Raw genomic sequence first — 25,397 nt, 5'->3', positions numbered from 1 at the left:
AAGCAACCAGCCAAGAAGAAAGGTTTATATTGCCTCAAGGTTTTGAAGGTTTCAGTTCAAACATTGGTCAGCTTTTGTTGCTTTGGGACCTGCAGTTATACAGTATCATGACAGCGGGGAATCAGAAACAGAAAATATCTGTATTCCCAGGATCCACTTCAAGGGCTGGTGGCCAGGGACCTAACTTCCTTCCACTAAGCCTTAACTCCTAAGGCTTCTGCCTCCTCCAGGAGTATCACAGACTAGAGACAAGTCTTCAACCTATGTGCTTCTGTGACACATTCAAGACCCAAACTGTAACACAGACATTCATGGAATAGAAAGAGAAGAGTTCTAGATAAAGCCACTGTGGGAAAATTCTAATGTGCCATTGGGATTCCTCGTTGTTTTGTTTTGTTTGCTTCTGTTGCTAATCACTTTATAAATCACAACTCAGTCTGCTATCAACAGTTAAGAACCCTAACTCGGTCAGGAATTCCAAATCCTAGCAGCTGCCACCATCTACTGATCACTCAGGACACACAAGAACCCACAGCAGGGACGCTCGTGTTCGTATTCCTCCTGACCAGCCAGCCTGCAGGTTTCTGGAGAATTGTTTCCACACGTGTTGCAGTTGGGAGGCCTGGGGTTTAGGCAGGGAAACCAATTCGTGCAAAATCACACAGCCAGGCTCAGGCAGCCCGGTCACCCAGCACTCTGACTCCCAGACCTTTGACCACCATCTCTCCCAAGAGCTCACACTGAGCTACACCAGCTGCTCAGGGAGTCAAGACTCACTTTCAACTGTGCACTGGCCCTCACTGAAAGTCCCTGGGATACCAGTTGAACCTCTTGAAAGCCTCAGTTTTCCGCTCCGTAATTGGGAAGAATCCAGTACCTACCCCAGCTGCTGGAACCTGGTGATCTGTAGATGTGGTTTGTCAGGTACAAAGCCCAAGCCGGGCACAATACAATATTCAGTGAATGGCTCTGGTTGATATGTTTTTTATCACTCTTTGATGTCTTCCTTTTTACTGAACTGTCAGAAAAAGCCTGCAAAGCCATCCTGTCCTGAAAAAGAGTGAGGAAGTCACTTAACAGATGAACATGACATTTCACAAGGGAGCCAGAGACTGAGAAAGGACCAGCATAGCCATGGCTCTGCCAAGTGGACAGATCACCTCCCCAGAGCACTGGGGGAAGCAGTGAAACCCCATTCATTTTCCTAAGCTTCCAGGAGGGAAAAATGCCATCCCTGCTTAAACAGTTCCCTTGTGTGGAAATCACATCCCCTCAGTGACAGGGCAGAGCAAAAGTACCCCAGATCTTCCCAGCGCCATTGTTACAGACGGAAGTAGTATTTCCCATAGCTTGGTGGCCTCAAGCATTAAGAAGCCTTTGTCTCTGGCTAGGACCCGAGAAAAGAAAAGGAGCTCCTGCTGCCAGCCAAGTGGAGGGCTGGGCAGTGCTGCCACCGCGGCAGCGCCTGGCAGCCCAGGCGACGTTGGACAGGAGACAGCTCTTCAGTGCTAGGCTTTTTTTTTTACGGCTGTGTTCTCACCACATGGCAGAGTGCAATGCGTAAAACCAGGAGCTGTCACCATGGGAGCCTGCATCTTCAGTGTTACAGGAAGAAGGCAGCTTGAAAGTGGTTCAGACTGGCAGTTCCTGCAACAAGTTCCCCAAACTATTCTGGAGTACCATCTCGGTTCTCCAATTCCAGTTCATCCTGAAGGCTGCCGTGCAGGAACCTCTCTGCACAGAATTCATAATTAGCCTACTCCTACGGAAAAGTCAGGCCTGCATCTTTCATTCTTAATATCCTAAATAGCAAAAGGATTCCAGAAAATTCCTGCCCAGTTGCAATTACAGTGTTTCAAAGGTTCAGCCTTCTAGAAAACCCAGGTTGGATGTGCTTATGGCATTGGGCCATGTTTTAAAAATGTGCTTCCCTCCTGCATGTGGTAATGCACAGCTACAACCTCAGCTACTGGGAGGCTGAGGCAGGAGGATCCCTTCAGCCCAAAAGCTTGAGACCAGCCTGGGCAACATATGGAGACACTGTCTCAAAACTAAACTAAACAAAACAAACCTGTGCTTGGTCAAATTTAAAGATTCATGTTTTGCCCCTAGCTATGGAAATGTAGGAATAGCTGATGTTACACAAAAAAGCTCCTGAAATAATGCAAAGTATTAGACCAAGTATCTGTGTTATGTTAATGTTGGAGGAAATTGATTGTACTGATAACTCTAAAATCCTTAAGAGACAATTCAAAAATATAAATGGAAGGGTGATTTTCAACCATAGAGGGGCAGGGCTGTAGCTTAATGGCACAGTGCTTGCCTAGAAAGTGCAAGGTCTTGAGTTTGATTCCCAGTACCAGTTTTTTTTTTTTAAAAAAAAGAGGCAACTGTAGAGATTCGTTGTGGGCAAGAAGCGCATTTGAGAGGATGCGTGTGTTTGACATTTTTAAAGTGCCTTGAATGTACTGAGAGACACTGGGGCTATGGTCTTATACCCATGGGGCAGTTCTATAGTACTGTCAGCCCCTTCTCATTTAGATCTATAGTTTTGGGGGGCAGTGGGAGGAACAGTGTTTCTGTCATGTCTCTCTACAGTGATAACTATATAAACAGTGTAAATCCCTGAGATTCATTTACTCTTACTTCACACAATCTTAAGCATTGACCAAATTCAGCCAGTCAGGTGCCTATTGAGATCCCTCATACACTGTAATTCATCAGTCTGGGGATAGAATAACCAAAGGTTCACTTATGTCTCTGAGGACTGATGGTGGCTGCTGATGGGGACTTTACCCAAACTTTTGGCCAGAACATCTACAAATGCTACTTGGGCTTCCTTACATCATGGCTCCAGAGTTACAGAGTTAAGTGATCCAGATGGAAGCCAACTCACAATTTTTAGCCTCACCTTGAAAGTTGCAAAGTGACATTTTCCATAGTACTCTATTCGTTGGAAGCGGAGAAGTAGGATCAGTCCATGTTTAAGGTGAGAGGAAATGTGACTGTTAATCTTGTCAACCTGGCACCTAGGAGATTAGTATTCATTACCTTTTTTTTTTGTACCGGAGATCAAACTCATCACCTCATGCTTACCAGACAAGTGCTTGAGCTGCAGGGCTAAATCGCTGGCCCTCACCTAGATCAGTAAAGCACATTTCTAGGTGTGTCTGCCTAGGTTGTGGGGTCATGACGTTAGGCAATATACCTGGTCCGTCTCCTTCCAGTCTGGCTCTTCCTGCTCTCTCTGCTTCCTGGCTGCCATGAGTAGAGCAGCTTTCTTCTACCACAGCCTTCTGCCATGATGTTTCTGCCTTAGAGACAACCATGACCTCAAGCCTCTGAAACCAAGATCACAAATAAACCTGTCTTCCTTTAAGTACCTGGGAGTCAGGTATTTTTCCCAGCAAGAAAGAGGTGACAACTGCAGTGAATTAGACCCCACCTCTTGATCAAAGAATTTGAGGACATGAAAAACTTCAAATTAGTCTTTAAAAACACAGGGCATGGTGGCCTATACCTGTAATCCCAGCACTTGGGAAGTGAGGCAGGAGAGTTGCTCTAAATTCAAAGCCAGTCTGGGCTACATAAATGAGTTCAAGGCCAGACTGCACTACATAGCGAAGCCTTGCCTCAGAATAAAAAAATAGTCAAACTGCCACCTTCTTTCAAATCTTTCCTTCCTCCCAGGTTTATCAGCTCACATTTGCAAAACTAATTACTCAAATAATTCTATCAGACTTTAATAAGCCAGATTGGTTGAGACTGGATATGTGGCTTTTTATCATTTCCAAAGTGAAGTTATCTGAGAACCTGGAGTACCAGCTTCTCTTTTAGAAGTCTCTGAAATTAGCAAATGATTGTCAAGTAGTGCAGGTAAGACTCTGAGTAGTAATGACTTCATTACATCCTGGTGCCCCCATATCTACAGTCAAGCTGTGAGATGTGATTGCTCTGTCTCCTCCATTCTCCTTAAGATAAGCAATAGGCAGTATCCATTGTATGAAAACCTGCATTGTTCACACATGCCTTTGTCCCGGATAACAGCTCCTGTTCATCACCACGATACATTGCACTCTAATTTTCTGCTTCTGTCTTTCTTTGCAGATATTCCTTTCTCCTCTCTGATTGCTTTTTCTTCTTAGGCCATTACTCTAGTTGATAGTGCCAAGTTATCATTGGATCCCATCTCCCTCTCCAACAAGCCAGTGATTGATACTAATCTTCCTCTTGGGACACATTTTATAGAATGCATGGTGGAAACCACTCTCTAAATCTTAGCTTTCTATGTGCTGACAATTTACAAGGTTGCAACTCACACACATCTCTGGAGGCTTAAGGAGAAATTTGAGAACCATGTAATCAGACATCCTAATAAGAATACAAATGCCTTTCATCCAGAGATGCTATCATGCCATTCAGTAGTTTGTGCTACACCCTGTCTGTAGGTTTTTTTGTTTTTGTTTTTTTTTTCCCAGCCAACAAATGCGCATCTAGATAAGTGCTATTTGGGACGTGGCCAGTTCCTAGAAGCCCAGCATGCATCGTTTCTCTCTTTTGCGGAGAGTGGTGGTTTAATTACCCTAATGAAATCTTTCACTTGCCATCAAGTCCATAAAAACAGAAAATTAGAAGTGGTTGCAAACACCTCACTGAAACAGAAGCTTTGCTTTATGATACACCTGAACCTTTCCCAGGAAAGCTGAGCTCTTAGGAAATTTATAAATACAAATGTTACCCTCTCAGGGTAATAGATAATTCCAGATGGAATTTTTTTTTCTAGACCAAAGAATATTTTGTGAAAAGTTTTGGTTTTTTTATGTGAAATGTGTGCCCTAAATGTGCTGGCCAAGGAAGCCGAGGCAATGCACTGTGTGCTTACAGTAGCAGTATTGGATTCAGCGTATTCTTGCAAGGAAGGCTTGAGTCCAGAAAAGACAGGCCTATGAGATTCAAAACTTTGAAGCAACCCAGTCTATATTTATGATTTGCTAGCTGCATAAAAGTCGAAGGAAGAAGCTTCTCTCTTCTATACTTCATATGGTTACACTGCAGGCCAGTAAAACTTGGAGTTACCTGATTCTGGTTTATTGTTTTAATGTACAGTTTCAGATCCAGTTATGTCTCCTGCAGAAAATAAATACACAAGAACTATTTCTAACAGCTGGATTTTGCCCTCCTCCTTCTACCTCTGAAATTTGGGTTCTCCTATGGGTTGGCCGTTTTGGGAGAGATAATACTTCAGAATCTGCCTTTGAGGGGGGTATCTGTAGGGGTGTTATAGATTGGAAACTGGTGATCAACTTAATGTCAGCTGAATTAAATCACCATGGTGCTGAGGGTAGATGTTTCAGCTGAGGAAAGTTGCCAGCATAGAGACGTAGAGGAGGAGGAGCAAGGCACTGAGGCATTGTGGGTTTCACTGTGTTGCTGTTTGAGCCATTGGTTCTCTTGGAGAAGCTCTGGTCCTCACGTCAAGCATTGCTTCCTGGCTCTGGAGGATGTGTACTGCTTAATCTCTAGGACAAACTCGCCATGCTGGCTTTCTAGCATGTACTCATCTGTGCTTATTGTCAGAGAAGCTCGGGGTCTCCATATCATTGAGGACGGCTGTGGTGTTTTTCACGACAGCCCTGGTCTTTTTTGAGTGTGACTTCTTGGCTCCAGCATAGAACCCTTAACCTACCAGCACGACTCCTTCACCCTGCTGGTATAGACTTCTAGGTTCCACCGCTGACTGTTGGGCCTTCCCAGCACAAATACATAAAAGAGACTAATGTGACTTTTTCTTGTGATTCTAGACCTCCAGTTGGACTTGTGGGAGGCATTGTCATGGGCTCTAGGTTTTCATTTGGACTCGTGCAGGACATTGCTGTGGGATTCAGGCCCTTGGTTGAATATTCTATGCCTTTGGTGTTGTGGATAGATTTCCTGCAGTTTCTTGTGTTAACTCTGGGTAACTATCATAAACTAATATTATAAATTCCATGTCCTGATTCTAATTGTTTTCTGCACAACCCCTGACTACAATACATTTTTTTGTTTTTGGGTTTTTTTTTTTCTTTTTTGGATAAGTATGTCTGGGTAAACTGAGTACTAGGAGTTGGTTTGTGTACTCTACTCTCAAGAGTTGTATGTTGAGGTTGTAGTTGTGATATCCTCAGATGGTGACTGTATTTGATAATAAGCCTAAGCAAATAATTAAGTCAAAATGAACTTTGTGGGGGGAGGCACTAATCTAGCATGACAGTTGTCCTCAGAAAAGGAGATTATGGTTCAGACACCATAGGAGTGATCACAGAAAGATGCAGCGAGTTTGCAGTTTGCCATCTGCAAACAGAAAGGTCTCAGAAGAAACCAACCTTGCCCACACCTGGATATTGAATGGCCAGTCTCCAGGAAAGCAGGAAAATAAATTCCTGTTCTTTAAGCCTGTATGTTGTTAGGACAGGAAGCGTGTGCCTGCCCATACACACCAGAAACTCGCTGTTTCTAGGTAGCTGAAAGTGCCTTGCATGGGTGACACTCCACCAGGGAACAGTAGCTCCATCAACTGTGCTGGAGCTAACATTGTGGCACTGCTTCACCCAACTTCAGAGTCCCTAGTGTCAGCCAAGTGACCCAATGAATGCCACTTTGAACCTTCCAGCCCGGCCCCCCAGAGTCAGGACAACTTGCGGGAGGTCTGTGATGTCAGAGCTCTCTACTATAGCAGAGCCCCTGAGTCACCCGAACTGTGGGATGACACAGTCGATGAGGAAGTTCCATACAGGCAGACTGGCAATCTGGGACAGTCTCAAAAATCATGGACAGAGGAGACCGGAACTGTGAGGGCTGTTCTTTCTCAGCAGCCCCTGCACTGTGTTCTCATGTGTCTGCACAGCAGCATGGTCAGTACCACAAGAGGCCAAACCTGGTAGCCAGGAGACTGAGCTTTGGAGAGGAGCTGGAGAGCATGGGCTCCTGAGCAAGTGGAACAGGTTTTCAGAGAGGCCAGAGGAGGAAGTTGTGGATGCCCTGGCTGATGTCCTGTGCTGTTGTTAAGAAAATCCACTAGCGTGAGCCTCTTACATTTGACCTTTAAAACTCAGACAGAGTTATAGGTAGTTGGAGAAAAGCTGACATGAGGAAAGGGGTCCCCGCTGGGAAACAAGTTCAATGCCAGCCCAGGTGACACATTGCAGTCTAGGCCCAAGACCACAGAGACAGGGCACCCTAGTTTATGTGGACCAGGGAGCTAGGGAGGTTTTCAGAAGCCAAGCCCCCAGCTTCTTCTGGCACCCCACTAGCAGACCCCAACAGCTCCCCTAGAAAGGGATTCCCCATAGCTCCATATACTTTGCTTTCATTTCATTGGTGATTCTGGATTTGCAAGATCAGTTAATTGCATCTGTCTTTGCTGCCATGCTACACAGTGGTGAAGGGAGCCCTGTATTTTAGTCTACTGCCCTGGTCCCTGGCAAGAATAGGCACTCAAGAACTATTTCTTCAATAAGTAAATGAACTGATTCATGTTGATAGCAACTTCCAAAGAGAGGCTCATCCCTGGTGGGGAGCACTGGGGTCGCATGGAGGGGCAAGAACAGAGGGATGATCCCCCAGGGGCTAAGCTGAGCAGCCTGTGCTCGCCCACCTTCAGGACCTCAGGGACCCCATGCAGACCAGAAGAGCATCGCATGACTGCGGAGCACCAAGTGCTCTGGAAGGCTGGAGATGTGCCCAAGAGCAGGGCTCTGGGGACTTACAGAAAGGACTTTGGCATGTGAGGTCCAGAAATGGCACAGGAGGAGACAAGACTTGCCTTGGATCAAGATATAGTGTAGGCAGGAGAAGGTGGCATGCACAGCTGCCAGGGCCTACAAGCCTTTCCAGGAGCAGACAGAGCTTTATTCCACAAGATTTTCTGCTAGGAAGCAGGATCACATGATGAAAAAGAATCTGGTTGGAATTTTAAGCTAAATTCTAGTCCTGACCCACACTGGTTGACCTTGGGCAAGTTCCTTCACCTCCCAGGGCTGCTCCTTCTCCCAGAGTTTCTAAGGTGGCTTATTTGAAGGGTGATGCTTGCCACCTTTGACCTATGCACTGCTGTTTTCATGGGAGAGTGCCCTGGGATGTGATTCGGCTGAGGCTCCTGGCTCTCAACCACGGGCAACTTCCTGCTCAGCCCCTGCGAGTGCCTGGAATCCACCTGAACCCCACTTCCGTTAATGTCCTCTCTCTCATCAGTCCTGCTGTCTCCATGTAAGGGCACAACATGGACTGCTGCCTTTAAAATTGCTTTCTAAAAGGCATGCAGGGCAGGCACAGTGAAGGCCAGATGCTGGTTGGCACCTTTTGCAATTCCTACCGTGAGTGACAAAACCTTGCTGGCAGGGGAGTGGAGCTCTTGATGCACAGCCGAGGCCTTGAGTCCATCTCTGTTCACAGCATTTCCCCAGGTCCGCTTGTGCACTCGATCTGGGTTCTTGCAAATGCCACGTGTCCTGGTGTCCATGCTCCCACTACACTCAGCTAGCAATGCTCAAAGAACTCAAAAGACCTGCAACAGGAAGTCACTTTTCAGAGTGTCCTAGCAAAGTTTTGTCTTGGGACCAGACATGGGACCTTTGCCCTCAGCAACCAAGAGCTGCCACATTACTACTTTGGTTTCAAGGGGTTCTCAGAGGGTCATCAAGATAAACTCCACTGAATCAGCAATGTGGTCTTTATATTGTCGCGCTGGTTTATGGGGTGAATATGGCTTATATAATAATAGCCGCTTCCACATGTGCTTTGGAAGTTGCAGCGCTACTGAAGAGCCTCTGTCATGCTCCTTAGAGGTCTACACTGGGGTGAAAGTTACAGCTGTGCTCAAAGGAATCCTGAGAATGAACAGAGACCCCGACCAGAAATGCTCTCCTGCTTCACAGTCCTGAAGGCTGAAATCCAGAAAAATCCCAGCTGAGTGCTTAAAACCCTGGATTTGCTTGTAGGAAATGGATCTGATTGGTCTCAGCCTTGCCACCTGAGCAACCCTCTCCCTAAAAGTCTCACTACTGCAGTCATCGGCTGGAATTTCCATCAAAGTCAATGCTCGGTAACAACTTTTACGAACCAAAGCAAATACCCAGCACTTCTGAGCAGTCAGGGCCCTAGTCCTGTCCACCCCACTCTACTCTGTGGACAGCTAGATGCTGGGAGTCACCCTGGATCTGAGCTCCACATCCTGCCTCATGAGGCTACCCTGGAAGGGGCTGCTGTCACCTCTCCTGGGGCTGGGGAGCTAGAGCTGATCACACAAGCCCATGCAGGCCTGACATAATAAAGGCTTCCTTAGCAAAGGCATCATAAATAAAGGGTGGGGCGGTGCATGCTTGGTTGCCAAGGCTCCCAGGCAAGTGGCTGCAGAAAGGTTCCGCTCCACAGGCCAGAGCGCCTGCACTTCACTGGCCAGGGTGGCTGTGTCTTAGTCATCCTGGTCTCCTCCTATCATGTTCCTGCGGCACCCCTGGGTGCCCGGACTCCTCCCCTGGCAGCAGTTGTGGTTATTGGTCCTGGTGACTCCGTTTCCAGAAAGGCACTGGATCCTGCCGACCACCGATCCCCCAGAGCCCACTGAGCCCTGGTCTTTGCCTGATGTCCTGCCGGAATTGCCCAGTGCCCTTACTGTCCAGCCAAGGTCGAAGGGCTTTGGTAACCTAGCATCCTCTGCTCCCTCCCAGGGCTTGGACCCACCTCTAGAATCCCCTGAGCAAACTGGACTTTCTCAGGTCCATTTGAAAACCCAAACTCGAAATCGAGAGACTGTAAAGGTCCGGCCCTCTTCACCAGACCAAGAAGCCAAAGATCAACTCTTGCAGCCCCCTGAGGAAGCCGAACCATCTCTAAGCCAGCAGGACACTAGCTCTCAGTATGATCTTGGTCCTGAAGAGGTCATAGGTCAACTGTTGCACCAGGAGGCAAATACTTCATCTCCAGGTATAAGTCAAACGCTTCATTCAGACATGCCGTTTGTCACAGTGAAACATGTGGACATGAAGGCTACCAAAAGGATAGGGAAGGAGCCACAACCTACTTCAAGGCACCACCAGGCCCCAGGCCAGGCCCTGGAGAGTCCTCAGGAGGTGGACCTTTCCTCAACCCAACAAGAGGACCCACCTCAGATTCCAGAGCTCTCTGAAGAGGTAGAAACCTCCCCAACCCAACAGGAGCCCCCAGCTCAGCCTCTAGGCCCTCCTGTGGAGGCTAAAGCTTCTGCCCCTAAGCACACACAGCCAGCTCAACGTTCTAAGTCTTCTAGGACTAAAGAACTTTCTGGAAGCCGGTTAAAAGCCCCGGCTCAGCCCTCAGAGTACAGTGGAGATCTGGAAACTTCTTCAACCCAGCAGGAGCAACCACCTAAGTTTCCAGAGCATCGTAAAGAAAGAATGTCAACTCCAGGTCATCCCCATGCTAAGCATCTGCATTTGCCCCGAGTGACTGGTAAACCCTCACATCTGCAACTCGCTATAACTCCAGAACCCACCAAAGAGGAAGGAATCTTTCCAAACCATCCCAAGGCTCTGACTCAACCCTCGGCTCCAGTGATTGACATGGAACCTTCTGTAAGTCAGCAAGAGGCCCTGGATCCATTTGGTGAGTCCTCAGAAGGGGATGAGCTCTCATCCCTTCAACAGGAGGCTCCAGCTCAGTCAGAGACTACCGTTGGCAGCTTGCGGACATCTGAGGCGGGCGAGCCCTCTTTGACCCCTGATCAGCCCCCAGAGATCTCTGATGAACTCTTAGCTCAGCCTCCAGAACCACAGGAGGTAACAGTTTCTCCTCTGGGTGATAATCAAGATCTATCACTTGATCACATTGCTAATTCAGCTGACCAGGAGACCTCAGGCCAGGCCTCAGTGTCTCCCGAGCAATTCGAATCTCTCAGAGACAATAAAGAGCTTATAACGCAGCAGCCAAATCCTGCCTCAAAGGATGAAAGCTCTCCATTTGATAGTGGGATCCTGACCCCACATGCAGAGCTCCCTGGGGGACATTCTCCAAGCCATCTCAAGAGCTCACCCCTATCCCTAGATGACTCTCCTGGTACAACAGCATCACCAATCCAGCAAGAGTTCTCAGATCACTATTCAAGATCCCACATGAAAGTGACGGTTTCCGTTTCAGTGACAGATAGAGTAACATTTTTAGGCCACCCTTCACAGCCAACTGAAGACACAGAACCATTTTTAGTCCCCCAGGAACATGCCACTGTCCCTTCACAGTCACCCGATGAGCTGGAAGCTCAGAACATGACCCCATTACAGCCTGAGGAGCTCTCTGAGGAGGAAGAACCATATCCTGCACAGCCACTAGAAATGGTTCCTACTGTAAAGCCTGCTGAAGAGGAGGAACTTTCTCCAACCCAGCCCCTGGCACCTTATGATCTTCCAAATGACTGGACACCTCACCCTCGCCACCATCATGAGAAGACAGTTCTCACACCAGTTCAGGGTCGAGCTCAACAGCCGGGCGTCACATTTCATTCTTCAGACCTAGGAATCACTTTTATTCCAGAAACTACTATGGAGGATGAACGTTCTACCATCCTGAAGAAGACGCTAAAGCACCACGTGGAGATGCTTCCACCTCCAACCCGGCTTCAGGCTCCATACCCAAAACTCCGTTTGCTCACAGTTCAACCTGTGCACCAGAAGTTTATCAAAACTTCACAAATTGGCACAAAAGTTAGACTCTCTTCAACTGTGCAGGAGAACCTGTCTCAGCCCCGAGAGGAGGCTGAGGAGACTGTCATTCAAACTCCTGTGTCTCGTAAGGTCAAAGTCATGACTCCAGGTGTGGAGCCAGCTCAGCATCCAACATCATCACCCAGGGTCACAGGCCAACCTTTGAACATGGCAGCCACAAATTCAGTATCTGTCATAGAGACTCAGTTTTCCATAGCTCAGCAAACAACTGCATCCCCTCCAGAGCACTCTGAGGCAACACCTGCACACCTGGAGCACACAGAGGCTCAACATCGAAGGCTGAATGAAGTCACCATCCTTCCTTTGGATGTGGAACTTAGCATCACTGAGTATTCTGTGAGTTACTCTCCAGGACAGACTTTCACTGGACAAGAGAAGCAGAGTGCCAATATATGTGAGCTCTGCACCTGTCAGGATGATACTCTGTCATGTACTGGCCTCAGCCCAAAGCAGAAGCTCAACCAAGTGCCTGTGCTAGTACCAAAAAAACCCTTCACCACCATAAATTTCCAAGGAAATGCTATTTTTTACCTTGCTGAGAATATTTGGACAACATACAGGTGGGTTGAGAAACTAAATCTCAGTGAAAATGACCTGACTGAGTTACATAAAAATTCTTTTAAAGGCCTGCTGTCCCTCCAGTATTTAGATTTATCCTGCAATAAAATACAGTTTATTGAAGCACGGACATTTGAACCACTACCCTTTTTGCAGTTTATAAACCTTCGTTGCAATTTACTCACACAACTGAGCTTTGGAACCTTTCGGGCATGGCACGGAATGCAGTTTTTACAAAAAATCATCCTCAGTCATAATCCTCTGGCAACTGTTGAAGATTCCTATCTTTATAAATTGCCAGCATTAAGATATTTAGACTTGGGGAAAACACACGCGCCACTTCCAGTGGTCGAGAACATCCTCATGATGACACTCAGACTGAAAATGCTGATCATACCAAGGCACATGGCCTGCTGCCTCTGCCAATTTAAAAGTGATATCGAAGTTGTCTGCAAAACAGTCAAGCTGCATTGTGATAATACCTGTGTGGCCAATGCTACAGAGTGTCTTCAGGAAGCCCCCGTAGGGAACACAGAGGGAGTATTCATGAAGGTGTTACAGGCCCGGAAGAAGAACGCCAAGACTGAGCTGGTGATCGAGCCTGCAGGGTCATCTTCAGAACAGAGTGACCTCAGCTGGTCAGACCTCATGAAGGAGACGTTTAACTCTAATGATGAAAGCGAAGTGATTGAAGCGCTCAATTACGTCTTACCGTATTTCTCAGAGGGGAATCTGGAAAATCTAGACTCATTATTGCCATTCATTCGACTGCTTTTTTCAAAAGTACAAAATGAAGCTAATCACCAGGGTGATCTGAACGACCAGAGCCCCTCTCATCAACAATCCGTGTCCACTGGCTCTGTTTACAGAAATAAGCTGAAGAAGCTACATTTTCTACAGAGTTGGTTAGATGCAGAAATTCAGGGAAAACTCCAGGAGGTCAGAAAGAAAGAAAAAACAGCCATGTTTATGCAGCCCAGCCCTTTAGGTTCCAAATTTCAAATCATTCCCAAGAAATTGGCAAGTGCCCAAGCACAGGAAAACAGCCTGGCAGAGAATCAGCACAGAAGGAGAAGCCTGCGGACTGTGAATCGGGTCCTCAAGGGCCCGAAAGGCACATGGAAAAGACTGCTCAAGGAAAAGCAGAAACAGAAAGTCAGGGAGAAGCAGAGTACCCAGAGTACAGATGAGCAGAACCTCAGCAGCCCCAGCCCAGGGCAGCCAGGGCAGAATGGGGAGGTGCTGAGGTCCAGGGAGTCAGCCCGGAGCCAATCCCACACAGAACAAAAGGCATCCGTGTCTTCCTCCCTGCAGAGTACTCTGCTGAGCAGTGGCAGATTATCCACCCCCACCTCTGCCAGTGCCCCGAGTGGGGAGAAAAACAGAGCAAAAGACCTCAGCAGCAGCATTTTGCTTTTAGAACACGCCAGTGATAGAGTTAAAAGCCTGAAAGCTGTGAAACCAAGCTTAGAATACAAAAAACGTCATCACTTTTCTAAAACTTACTCTCCCATGGCCCTAAAAGTGCCCCAGCCCAACCCCAGGGAGCAGCTCCTGAAGGAAAAGGCACGCCAGAGACTGAGGATTGCAGAGAGGCCTCTGTTCTGGGCCCTGAGGAGTCTCATCCACTCCCCACCACGAGGCCTCTCCTCCTCCTCTTCATCTTCTTCCTTGGAAGACCTGCGCCTTCAGGAGAATTCTTTCTCTGAATTACATGCTCCTGCCATATTCTCTGTAGAAAACACTGCTGCAGAAAACCAGTCCGCAGGAAATGCCTCCGAAGTAAGTGCTTTTACCACAAACGCGCCTGATTCTGCCACAGGTTCTCCCATAACTACACCCAGCCTAGCGCCCACCAACATGATTACACCGGGCCTGATGCCCACTGATGTGTCTCCACGTGGCCCAACATCCAACCCTGCACCTTCTCAAAGCCTAAAGTCCCTCAGTGACTACCCTCGCACTGACTTGCCCCTCAGAGACCTCTCTTTTCCCATGCTGCCTGGCGATCAGTTTGAAACCCAGCTAAACCAGCAGCTTCACATGCTCATTCCCAACAAGGAGGTGAGGAGGCTCATTTCCTACGTGATTCGCACTTTGAAAATGGACTGCTCCGAGCCCCATGTGCAGCTGGCCTGTGCCAAGCTCATCTCTAGGACAGGTCTCCTGCTGAAGCTGCTCGGTGAGCAGCAGGAAGAGAAGGTTTCCCAGGCCCAGTGGGACACGGAGCAGTGGAAGAGCGAGAACTACATCAATGAGAGCACAGGAGCAAGTGGTCAGAAGGGGCCTGGGCGATCAAATGAGTCCGTGCAGGATGTGCCTGGGCATGGCTACAACAACAAGCTCATCATTGCAATATCCATGACAGCAGTTGTGATGCTTCTAATCATCATTTTCTGTCTCATTGAGATTTGTTCCCACAGAGGCTCAGAGGAAGATGGAGAGTCCAGGGGCTTTTTCGGTCGGAGAAGGAAGAACTTAAAGGATAAGGACAGTGAGGAAAGCTTCTTCTGGAGACCGCTGTGGCTCAGGGACATGAACAGACCTCTCAGTGTCACCCGCCAGCAAAGCATGGCACAGAAGCTGCGCGACAAGGATTCCTCTGACGAGGATGCCGCAACCACCAAGGACACAGAGTCATCCATCGCTGACGCCTCCCCGTCCAAGGATTCCGAAGAGGCACCCGGGAAGGGCAAAAAGGGCAAGAAGGGCGAGAAGGGCGAGGACGAGCAGGGCGAGAAGGGCGAGAAAGGTGAGAAAGGCGAGAAGGGCAAGGGCAAGAAAGGCAGGAAGGACGACAAGAGCGAGCAGAGCTCGGAAGGCGAGGAAGGCGAGGTGGGCGCAAAGGCCGAGAAGGGTGAGAAGGGCAAGAAGGGCAAGAAGGGCAAGAAGGGCAAGAAGGGCGAGGAGGGCGAGCCGGGTGCGGAAGGCGAGAAGAGTGAGGAAGGCGAGAAGGGCGAGAAGGGCGACAAGAGCGAGCCGAGCTCCGAGGGCGAGCCGAGCTCGGAGGGCGAGCCGAGCTCGGAGGGCGAGAAGGGTGAGAAGGCTGAGAAGGGCAAGAAGGGCAAGAAGGGCAAGAAGGGCAAGAAGGGCAAGAAGGGCGAGAAGGGCGAGAAGGGCGAGCCAAGCTCCGAAGGCGAGAAGAGCGAGGAGGGGGAGAAGAGCGAGGAAGGCGGCGAGAAGGCCAAGAAGAAGGGCAAGAAGGGCAAGAAGGGCAAGAAGGGCTAGCAGAGCCCTTCCTGAGGCAGTGGCAACAACAGAGTGACCCCTGTGCTCCCACACTTGGCTGACCAGCAAATTTTATTTTGGCATTGCTTATGAAATAATTACTTTTCTCAGATTACAATATATTAAATTCAAAATAAAGTAAAAGGTGCACACGTGTGCACCCTGGGCATGCTGACTTGACACGGAGCTGGCACAAGTTTGTCGCAGGGGCCGGAATCCAGCCATGGCACCGGCTTGCGGCGATGTCACTGAAAGGGGTTCTGATGGCCAGGCTTAGTGACTCTCTGGGGGCACGTAGAGCTCTGGCTCCACGTGTGGCAGAGCAGTGTGACCCTACGAGGACAGCAGGTACCAACCGTGGGACATGTTTTACTTACTTATCCACTTACCCGTACAGCTCCCCTGTGTGTATGTGGGTAGACAGGTAGATGGACTGGTGTAGATACAAATGGAACCGTAGGAAGCATACTTTGTGTTTGTGCGCGCTGAGGTTCAATCCCAGTTCTTTCTGAACTACATCTTTAGCTCTTTTCAATTTTTTTCTATTTTGATACAGGATCTTGCTAATTCACTAAATTGCCCTACCTCAGTTCATACTTGCAATGCTCCTGCCTCAGCCTCCTAGAACACTGAGATTACAAGTGTGCACCACCACATCTAGCTGGACCATAACTCTTGGAGTTGGCCCTGACCCCATGGCTGTGTGCACCTAAACTTGATCACAAGCAAAGCAGACAGAGGTCCCAGCTCATGGGCCTGGTGTTTTGCTTGATCAGCCTTTCAAGAGCTCTTTGCCCCAGATGAGTGTTTCCCTAGGTGATGGAGGAGTCTGGGGGGTTGTGCTGATGGAAGAGGTCCTCCACCTCTGCTCTAGACAGAAAGCAGTGATGCAAATCACATTGAGGCAAGCTATAAGCACCCGTCCAGTGCTCATGGCCCCTTTCACTGTTCCACAATGTCATTAACTCCAAGAGATATATCCCCTGCCCCCGTCACTCACAATAAAGATCAGTGTCATCCTTTACACTGAATGTGGATTGAAACGTGTTCAGGTGCCTTTATTCTTGAATGCGAGGCTATGAACCAGACTCCAGAGGCTCCACTCCTCGGATCGAGGATGAGGGCTGCCTTGTCCATTGGCCTCTTCCAATTGCTCAGAGGCTGAGGTTGGGATGGAGTCATTACAGAGCATTTATTGCAGGTCAGATACTGTGCTACCATCCCCAAATCAGCTAGAACCTAGCAAGGAGTGTGGGCAAGAAAGCCACCACCATAATAGAGCTGCAGGGAGTCAGGTGATCAGGGGCAGGAAGCTCGACTGAGAGGTTGGCTGTGGGAATGGAGAGAAGTGAATGGGGCACCATCACTGAGGATGGAGAAGAATAGGGTGTGATGGAGGCAGGAGGGGCAGGGTGGGTGCCGTGTGACTGACTCTCGGGTTTAGGGTGTCGGTATCTGACCAGAGTTGGGGCCCTTGCTGCACAGCAGGAAGAGATGTGGATTTGAGGAGACTAGAGATGGGGTCAGCTTTACATGTGTACGTGGTGAGGTTGCCCTGCAGCTTCCAAGGGGGAAGCCCGTTAGCTAGTAGAATAGTTTAATCTCAGATAGCACTTAAAGAAAAGGGGAAATAAATCAGACACACAAGCTTAAATATTGCATGGGTTCCCTTACCTGAGAAACCCAAAATATAAACAAAGAGCAAAATAAAGCTTCATAGGAAATAAGGAGATTTTTCACCAAAGGAAAAGGAAGCAAGAGATGGAGGGAGAGAAGGAAATGAAAAATGCATGAAACTGCCTTCTGTGCATGGACTCCTTTTGTGTGATAGTGTGGGACACAGAGATTCCCAGGAAAGTGACACAGGAATGGTGGGGACTGGTGACAAGATGTGCTGTCTTTTTACCACTTTTATAGATGATAAAAATAAGAGCCAAGGAAGTTAAACTATTTCTCCAAGGTCACAAGTTGCTTAGTGAATGGATTAAAACTAAGAAATCTTTATTACAGGTGACTCTGTTGGGTAAGTGGCCTTTACGTAGGACCCACAGTGGCATGATGGCCCTGGAGCTGGAGTGGGGGCAGCTGGCAGTGTGTTCCAAGTGGAGACTCTGCCATGGAAAGGCCAGGTATATTTGGAGACATGAGTGGTGGTCCAGTTTGGGAATAAGAGTTCTTGAAATAGATCAGCTGTGAAGGTTAATTTGAGAAACACAGTTTTCTTCCTGTAGATCAGTGTGATCAGAACTGTATTCTAGGGGGAAAAATACCACCTGCAAATTAGCCTCTTAATGCAATAAATAGACAAATTGTCCAGAGTGTCTGGTATAATAATTACAGTTAAACTATTTGTTGTCACACATAAATGCTCCCAGAAGTATATATTAGCTCAAAAATAGGATAGTCTTTTCTTGTTTATGTGCTCAAAATGAGTGGGAGCTCCTGATATCTCTCACCAAAGCCATAACTCATTGACTCAGTCTTATCTTTGTCCAAATTCGCTCTACCACATAGATAAAGGCATCTGAAAAGGAAATTCTTGGCTGTTTAACTCTCCCAGTGATCTCTGTTCTGTTTCACTGGAAGGCACCTGGCTCTTCCTAGGGGAATGGGGACTGGAACTGTAGTCCCTGACTACATCAATTGGCTTACCTCTTGCTAAATATAATACCCAGTGCCCACAGTTTAAAGGAAGATAGGTTTATTTGACTTACAGTTCAGAGGGTTCAGTCCATGGTCAACAGATTCCAAGCTTGTAACATCATCATAAAAAGGCACAGTGAAGCAGAGTATCTTGAGGAGCAAGGGAACAAAGCCAGAGAGGAATAGGAAAGAGACCGTGCCTCCGTGACCCACCCAGATACACCCAGGAGCGTGCTTTACTCCTCTACTGGGCATTTCTCAAACCAGTGCAGTTGACAAAGCAGGATTAACAGTCCCAGACTAAGCAGCCACTTCTGTCTGACTCTGCATTTTCGTGGAAAGTTAGTCGTCTCTATCATGCCCGAATGAGGGGAAAAAGGGTTATTTTCCCTTCAGCAATAACTTTTCAAATAGTCTAGCACCTCATTTTGGAGCATGGTTAAAGAATGAGTTTTAAGGGCAAATGAAGCTTAAAATGTAGGCACAGTCCCTTTAAGCATAAGATCTTATTTGTCTAAATTATTTTGGAAGGTTCAGATTGATTTTATACTTCCCTACCCATGTGAGCAAAGCTTGACTTCTATTAAGCATTTCTTGATGGCTTAGAATGACTGTTACGGGTGTCATTTATTGTAACACAGTGTGTTGTGTACACCAAGCACGTGGGGTGCTGGGAATATTCACTCTTGCACTGAACACTTCCTGAATTACAGGCTGTTCTGCTAAGGTGCCTCTTTGACCTTTCCAAATCACAGGTTTTTGTAGTCACTGTCTTCTCGGTGCTTCTAATTTTTCTATATTCAGGATAATTTCTCCTGCCATTTGTATTACCCACTAGTCCCTTCTTCTTTAGGTTTTCTTTTACCTACTTTTAAGATTCTCCAGTCTTTCTTTCTGCTGAATCCTTCCACTCACTTTGCTTTGCACATTGTGTTGGAAAGAATGTATCCACGCTTGGGACTGGCCTTGTCTGAATGCCCACACAAGCCATGCCTCAGAAATGCTAGAGCCTTGAGAAGTTTATCTGCTCAGCCCGTTTCCCCAAATATAAACCAAAGTGGTAATACAGCTCTTTAAGATTTGCCTTAGGACTAAAACAGTAATGATATTAAACCTTTCTCTGTAAAAATTGGTAGTTTTGGTTTTGGGTTTTTATGGTGCTTGCTTGCTTTATTGAATGAAACCAGGGCCTTCGTACTGAGCTAGCTCCCTGACCCTTTTTTTATTTTTTATTTTTTATTTTGAAACAAGATCTTGCTAAATTATCCAGGCTAGATTCAAACATGCAGTCCTCCCTCAGACCTCCCAAAGTGCAGTCATTATTTTTATGTGAGAATTTATGGGATTTGGATTTTATTGGCACCATCAATACAAATAGAACCAAGCCATAGGACTCCAGAGAGCTAGAATCCAGGTACAGACAACGGAAGAGCTAAAATAAGGCAGATGCCTCCGTGGCATTGGGGAGCTGAAGCCAGGAAGCCAGACCTGAAGGTCTCCATGGAATTACAGATTTGTGACTGTGCTGAGCAGAATTTAAAGATAGCTTGAAAGTACATGGATGAAGCTAAAAGAAGAATAGCAAGGAAAGAAGAGAGGAAAAATCTTCCGTGTTTCTAAAAAAGGAAAGAAAGAAAAGGAAAAGAATAAAAGAAGTTTTCTAAACCTTAATGTCTCCCACTCCGCTTTGAGATAGGGTCTCACAGTATAGCGCAGGCTGGCCTTGAATGCACTGTACAGCCCAGGCCGCCCTGGAGCCCGCAGTGGTCTGTTTCAGGGTTATTTCTCTCTCTGTGATTTTGTTGTTAGTGTATAGGAATGCTATTGATTTTTGAGTACTGATTTTATATCAAGCTACATTGCTGAATTTATTATATCTAGGAGTCTTTCAATGGAGTTTTGGGTATCTTCTATGTAGAGTATCATGTCATCCACAAATAATGATAATTTAACTTCTTCTTTTCCTATCTTTACCCCTTTTATTTCTCTCTCTTGTATAATTTCTCTGGCTAGTATTTCCACTACTATATTAAATAGCAGTGATAAGGGACATCCTTGTCTTATGCATGATTTTAAAGTAAAGGCCTTCAGTTTTTGGCCATTTAGTATGATAGTAGCTGTTGTTTTGTCATAGATGGCCATTATTATATTGAGATAAAGACCATCTATTCCAATTTTCTGTAAGGTTCTTATCATAAATGAATGTTGGACCTTATCAAAAGCTTTTTCTGTATCTATAGAAATGATCCTGTCATTCTTACTTTTAGTTTTATTGATATGGTGGATTACATATGTTGAACCATCCCTGCATGCCTGGGATGAATCCCACTTGGTCATGATGTATACTCTTCTTGATGATTTGCTACATCCTATTTGCCAATATTTTATTGAGGATTTTTGCATCTGTGTTCATTAGGGAGATTGGCCTGTAATTCTCTTTTTTAGTTTGGTCTTTCTCGGGTTTTGGTACCAGAGTAATATTTGCTTCCAGGAATGACTTAGGCAGGATTACTTCCCTTTCAATTTCAATGAAGAGTTTGAGGAATGTCGGCATTAAGTCTTCTTTGTATTTCTTGTAGAACTCTGCAGTGAATCCATCTGGGCTTGGGCTCTTCTTTATAGGTAGGAACTTAGTTACATTTTAAATTTCATTAATAGAAATTGGGTTAGTCAGCAGTTTTACATCTTCTTGACCTAGCTTTGGTACTTCATATGTTTCTAAGAATCTGTCTATTTCTTCTGTGTTATCAAACCTATGAGAGTAGAGGTTTTCAAAGTAGATGTTGATGATCTTCTGTATTTCTAAAGAGTCTGTAGTGATTTCACCTTTTTAATTCCTTATTGCATGAATTTGAGCTTTTTCTTTCCTTTTTAAAATAAAGTTGGCAAGGGGCTTATCAATTTTATTTATTCTTTCAAAGAACCAACTCTTTGATTCATTGATTCTTTGGATTGTTTTCTTAGTCTCTATTGCATTAATTTATGCTCTGATTTTTATAATTTCTTCCCTTCTTTTGGCTTTGGGCTTGACTTGCTCTTCTTTTTCTAAATGTGTGAGGTGTAGAAATAGATTATTTATTTGTATTTGTTCTGTTTTCCTGATGTGGGAACTCAGTGCAATAAATTTTCCTCTGAGGACAGCTTTCATTGCATCCCACAGGTTCCGGTAAGTTGTATTTGTACTTTCATTTGCTTGTAGGTATTATTTAATTTCTTCTTTAATTTCCCCTGTGACCCACTGATTACTCAAGTGTGTTATTCAGGTTCCATGTGTTTGTGGGGTTTTTGTAGTATCTTTTATCATTAATTTCTAATTTCAGGGCACTATGATCCGATAACATGCATGGGACAATTTTAACTCTTTTGCATTTATTTAAATATGTTGTGCGGGCTAGTATATGGTCTGTTTTAGAGAATGTCCCATGTACTGCTGAGATGAATGTATATTCTGATGTTACTGGATGGAACACTCTGTGTATGTCTATCAAGTCCATTTGTTTACAGGTGTGATTCAGTTCTGTTATTTCTTTGCTGATTTTCTGTCTGGTTGATCTGTCCCTTGGTGTCAGTGATGTGTTAAGGTCTCCTGTTATAATTGTGTTATTGCTAATTTGGTTTTTCATTTCTATTAATACTTGCTTTATATAACTGGGTGCTCTGGAATTTGGTGCATATATAAAATTTTTATCTCTTCCTCTTGAAGTTTTCCCCTAACCAGTATGTAGTGACCTTCTTTATCTCTTATGATCATTCTTGGTTTGAAGTTCACATTGTCTGCAAACAGAATAGCAACCCCTGCTTTTTTGGGAGGTTCCTACTGCATGAAGTATTGTTTTCCATCCTTTGACTTTCAGTCTGTGAGTGTCCTTTTGGGTTAGATGGGTTTCTTGTAGACAGCATATGGTTGGATGTTGTTTCTTGATCCATTCTGCCAGTCTGTTTTCTTTTAGTTGGTGAATTGAGACCATTTACATTAATGGTTTATAACTGTTATATGTTGGTTTATTGTTGACATGTTATCTTTCTGCTGTTGCATCTTTATCTTTCCATTCTGTTTAATTGTCTGCTTTGCTTAGTGGTTTTTTCTTAAGTATATCTAAACTGTCTTTCAGTATTGTTTGTAGGGTTGGCTTGCTGATCATGACGTTCTTCAGCTCTGCTTTGTCATGGAAGTATCTTATTTCTCCATCAGTTTTGAAGGACAGTGTTGCAGGTACATCACTCAAGGTTGGAAATCATTTTCCTTTAGGATCTGAAATACTTCATGCTCTTCTTGACTGTATTGTTTGTGCTGAGATGTCTGCTGTGATTCTGATAGGTTTTCCTTTATAGGTGATCTGTCTTTTCTCTCTGACAGCTTTTAATATTCTATTCTTATGTTGGATTTCTGGGATAGTGATTATTATATGTCTGGGTGTGGTTTTATTTTGATTATGGCTATTTGGAGTTCTATGTGCTTCACTGATCCTAATGTCAGTTTCCATTCTCATGTTTGGGAAATTTTCAGCTATTACTTACTCTAAATATCCTCTTGACATCCTTTATGTTGTCCCCTTCTTTTTCATTTATCCCTATCAATCCTATGTTGTTTTTCTTTGCATCACCTTGCAGCTGTTGAATTGTTATTTCATAATTCCTTGTTATTTTTAAAAGATCCTTCCTTTCCTGTTCACTAGCTGCAATCTTGTCTTTGAGGTCTGAATTCTATCTTCACTTGCATTGAGGCAGTTTTTACAACTTTCAATGGAAGTTTTGATTTCCTCTATATCTGTTTGCATCTGTTTTAGGTATCCTGTCTGTTTCTTATATTGTTCATCCAGGGATTCTACCTTTTTGTTTAGTTCCTCCAATTTTTTAACTGTGTCTTCTTTAGATATGTTCAGAATCTCTTTCATTTCTTTTATCATTTCTTCTTTTACCTGAGAGATTATTTCTAGTTTGAATTCCCTTAAAGCTTCCCGGAGTTGCTTCTTTATTTCAGTTGCTATTATTTCAGGTATTTCAGGTGTATGGCATATATTTTCTTCTATGTACATAGCTCCTTGTACATAGGTTTCTTGGGATGGGCTGGAGGTTTGAGATTGTATTTTGGTCTTTCATTTTGTCATTTTCCTGTATTTCCATGTTTCAAGTGTTATTCCAAGGCTTCCCCAAGGGCCTGTTGGCAATTGTCTTCTATGTCCTCAGCTCTTGGGGCTCTGGCCACCCAGTTCCCTGGATTGAGAGAGAGTCACTGGGGGTGCGGCAGGCAGGCCCAAGCCCTGCAGGGCAGGTTGAGTGTGGCAGGGAACTGTGAATTTCCTTGGCTGGTAGGAGCAATGATCCCAAATTCCCAGGTTCAGGATGGTGCAGGGACATTCACCTCAGGCCGCCCAGTTTCCAGAATTGAGGGTGCAGGCAGACCCAAGTCCCAGAGTCTACTGAGCATGACAGGAAACTGCAAAATTGATGCAGGCAGGCCCAAGACCTGCTGAGCTGGTCCAGTGCAGCAGGAAGCTGAAAAGTTCCCTGGCCTGGAAGGGAGCAAGGATCTTAAACTTCTGGGGCTTGGGGGATGGTGCGGGGATTCTCACCCCAGACTACCCAGTCTCCGGAATTGAGGGTGCCAGTAGGCCCAAATCCTCAGAGTCCACCGAGCTGGGCAGGAAGCCAGGAAGTTGGTGCAGGTAGGCTCAAGACCTACTACTCATGTGTTTCTAGGTGGGGTGCTGAGTTTTCAGGGTGCTGATGACGGATCTTCCACTCCCAGAGCCCCTAAACTAGACAGTTCATGAAACTTGCAGAAGCTGGAAAAGCAGTGTCCACACTGATAGAATCGCGTAATGTGCCAGTTGATAGTCATTAGTTCCTTCATATAGTCACTCATACTGGGAATTTCTTTATGCTTAGATAGCAAAAGGACTAGCTAGCAGGTTATAGTGGGCTGAGGTTCGTGTTACTCTGCCTTCTATGAGAAAAACGAGTGCTTGCCCTAAATTAAATACTCTGCTTTGTGTGAATTCATCTCTTGGTCTACACCCAGGCATATCAACTAGAAATGAAATGGGGAAGGTTCTGATTCTCAAATGAACCCCTAATTTGCATTAACTAATTTTCTCTTACAGCGAACAGTGGGTATCTCTATGTAGCAGGTCTGGACATACTGTGGTGACTTCAGCCCACACACACACACACACACACACACACACACACACACACACCTACACGAACTGGTTCAGAACTTTTGAATGTTTAGGAAAGAGAGACTGAATGAGGATTATAGATACTGGAATCAAGAAAAGACACACAGGATGCTAAGTTAGAGAGCAGGGAATGTTCCCTGATGATGCTTTGAAGGAGAGATGAAGGAGTTACAAGTGTGTAGATGGGGAGGGAGGTGTGGAAAGAAATGTTAACTCTCATCATCTCAGCTGAGTGACAGTGGCACTCTACAGAGTACATGTTACCATTCTGCTCATGGTAGAGCATACTCAGGTTCCAGAAGGCGCAAAGTCTGCTAGAGCAACAAGGTCAGAGTCAGCATGGATAAAATATTAGACAAGTAACAGGTGGGAGATACAGGGGCACTTGGTATCAGTGCCCAGAGAGCCACTGGAAAGACCACATCCTCAAGCAACAGGAGGCTTCTAAAGATATTTAGAGGATGAGGGCTCCTAATTAGATGTGCATTTTAGGGACCATGTACCTCTAATTAGGAGCCCTGTCCTCTAAATATGGAGAACATACCACGGGATGTGACCTGTCTGGCAGTGATCAGCTGAAGGCATGGAGGGTTGAACCGGGGATTAGGTCCGCAGGAAGCAGTGTAGCAGGAGAGAGATGGCTAAAATGATCAGAGACCAACAGTGCAGTCAGAGGTCATCGAGAGACAGAGCTGAAGCAAGAAGCTGTGATAGGCTTTCGGGCGGTCTCTTTTTACAGCTGTGAGAGCTGTACCCTGATAATGCTAATGCTTGCTCCTCAGTGAGTGTCTATCATGGTCATTTTGTAGATGAGAAAACTGAGGCTTGGAATAGGCAATACCCACCAGAAAGTCACTGAACTGAGATTTGCATCCAAGCCCACTCCCACAGCAGTGCCCTTTCTTCAATACCATAACATCATTGCTCTGTTTACTTTGACTTTTTTCCCATTTGGTCAACTGAAACCGGCTTCTCCCCACATTGATTCAGTTTTATATATCAAATTCTGCATTCTCATAATTCCTGGGCATTTGAGCCTTGGTTCACCATTATCTTC

The 25,397-nt window shown here is 45.8% G+C and overlaps 2 protein-coding genes across 2 annotated transcripts in view; both read left to right on the top strand.

The window, feature by feature from the left end:
* St6galnac5 (ST6 N-acetylgalactosaminide alpha-2,6-sialyltransferase 5) overlaps positions 1–25,397 on the top strand; it is a 177,956-nt gene that overhangs the window by 118,700 nt on the left and 33,859 nt on the right. The gene's annotated exons all lie outside the window — the stretch shown is intronic.
* On the top strand, positions 8,847–15,821 carry LOC134478074 (leucine-rich repeat-containing protein 37A3-like). The gene has a single exon (XM_063258092.1). The coding sequence runs from the start codon at positions 9,474–9,476 to the stop codon at positions 15,513–15,515; it is 6,042 nt and encodes a 2,013-aa protein (XP_063114162.1). The 5' UTR covers positions 8,847–9,473; the 3' UTR covers positions 15,516–15,821.

This window comes from Cavia porcellus, unplaced genomic scaffold (genome assembly GCF_034190915.1).
Source record: "Cavia porcellus strain 051 isolate PalLab524CR breed Dunkin Hartley unplaced genomic scaffold, mCavPor4.1 scaffold_1, whole genome shotgun sequence".
NCBI classification, from domain to species: Eukaryota; Metazoa; Chordata; class Mammalia; order Rodentia; family Caviidae; genus Cavia; species Cavia porcellus.
This window is presented reverse-complemented; position numbering and strand designations above follow the sequence as displayed.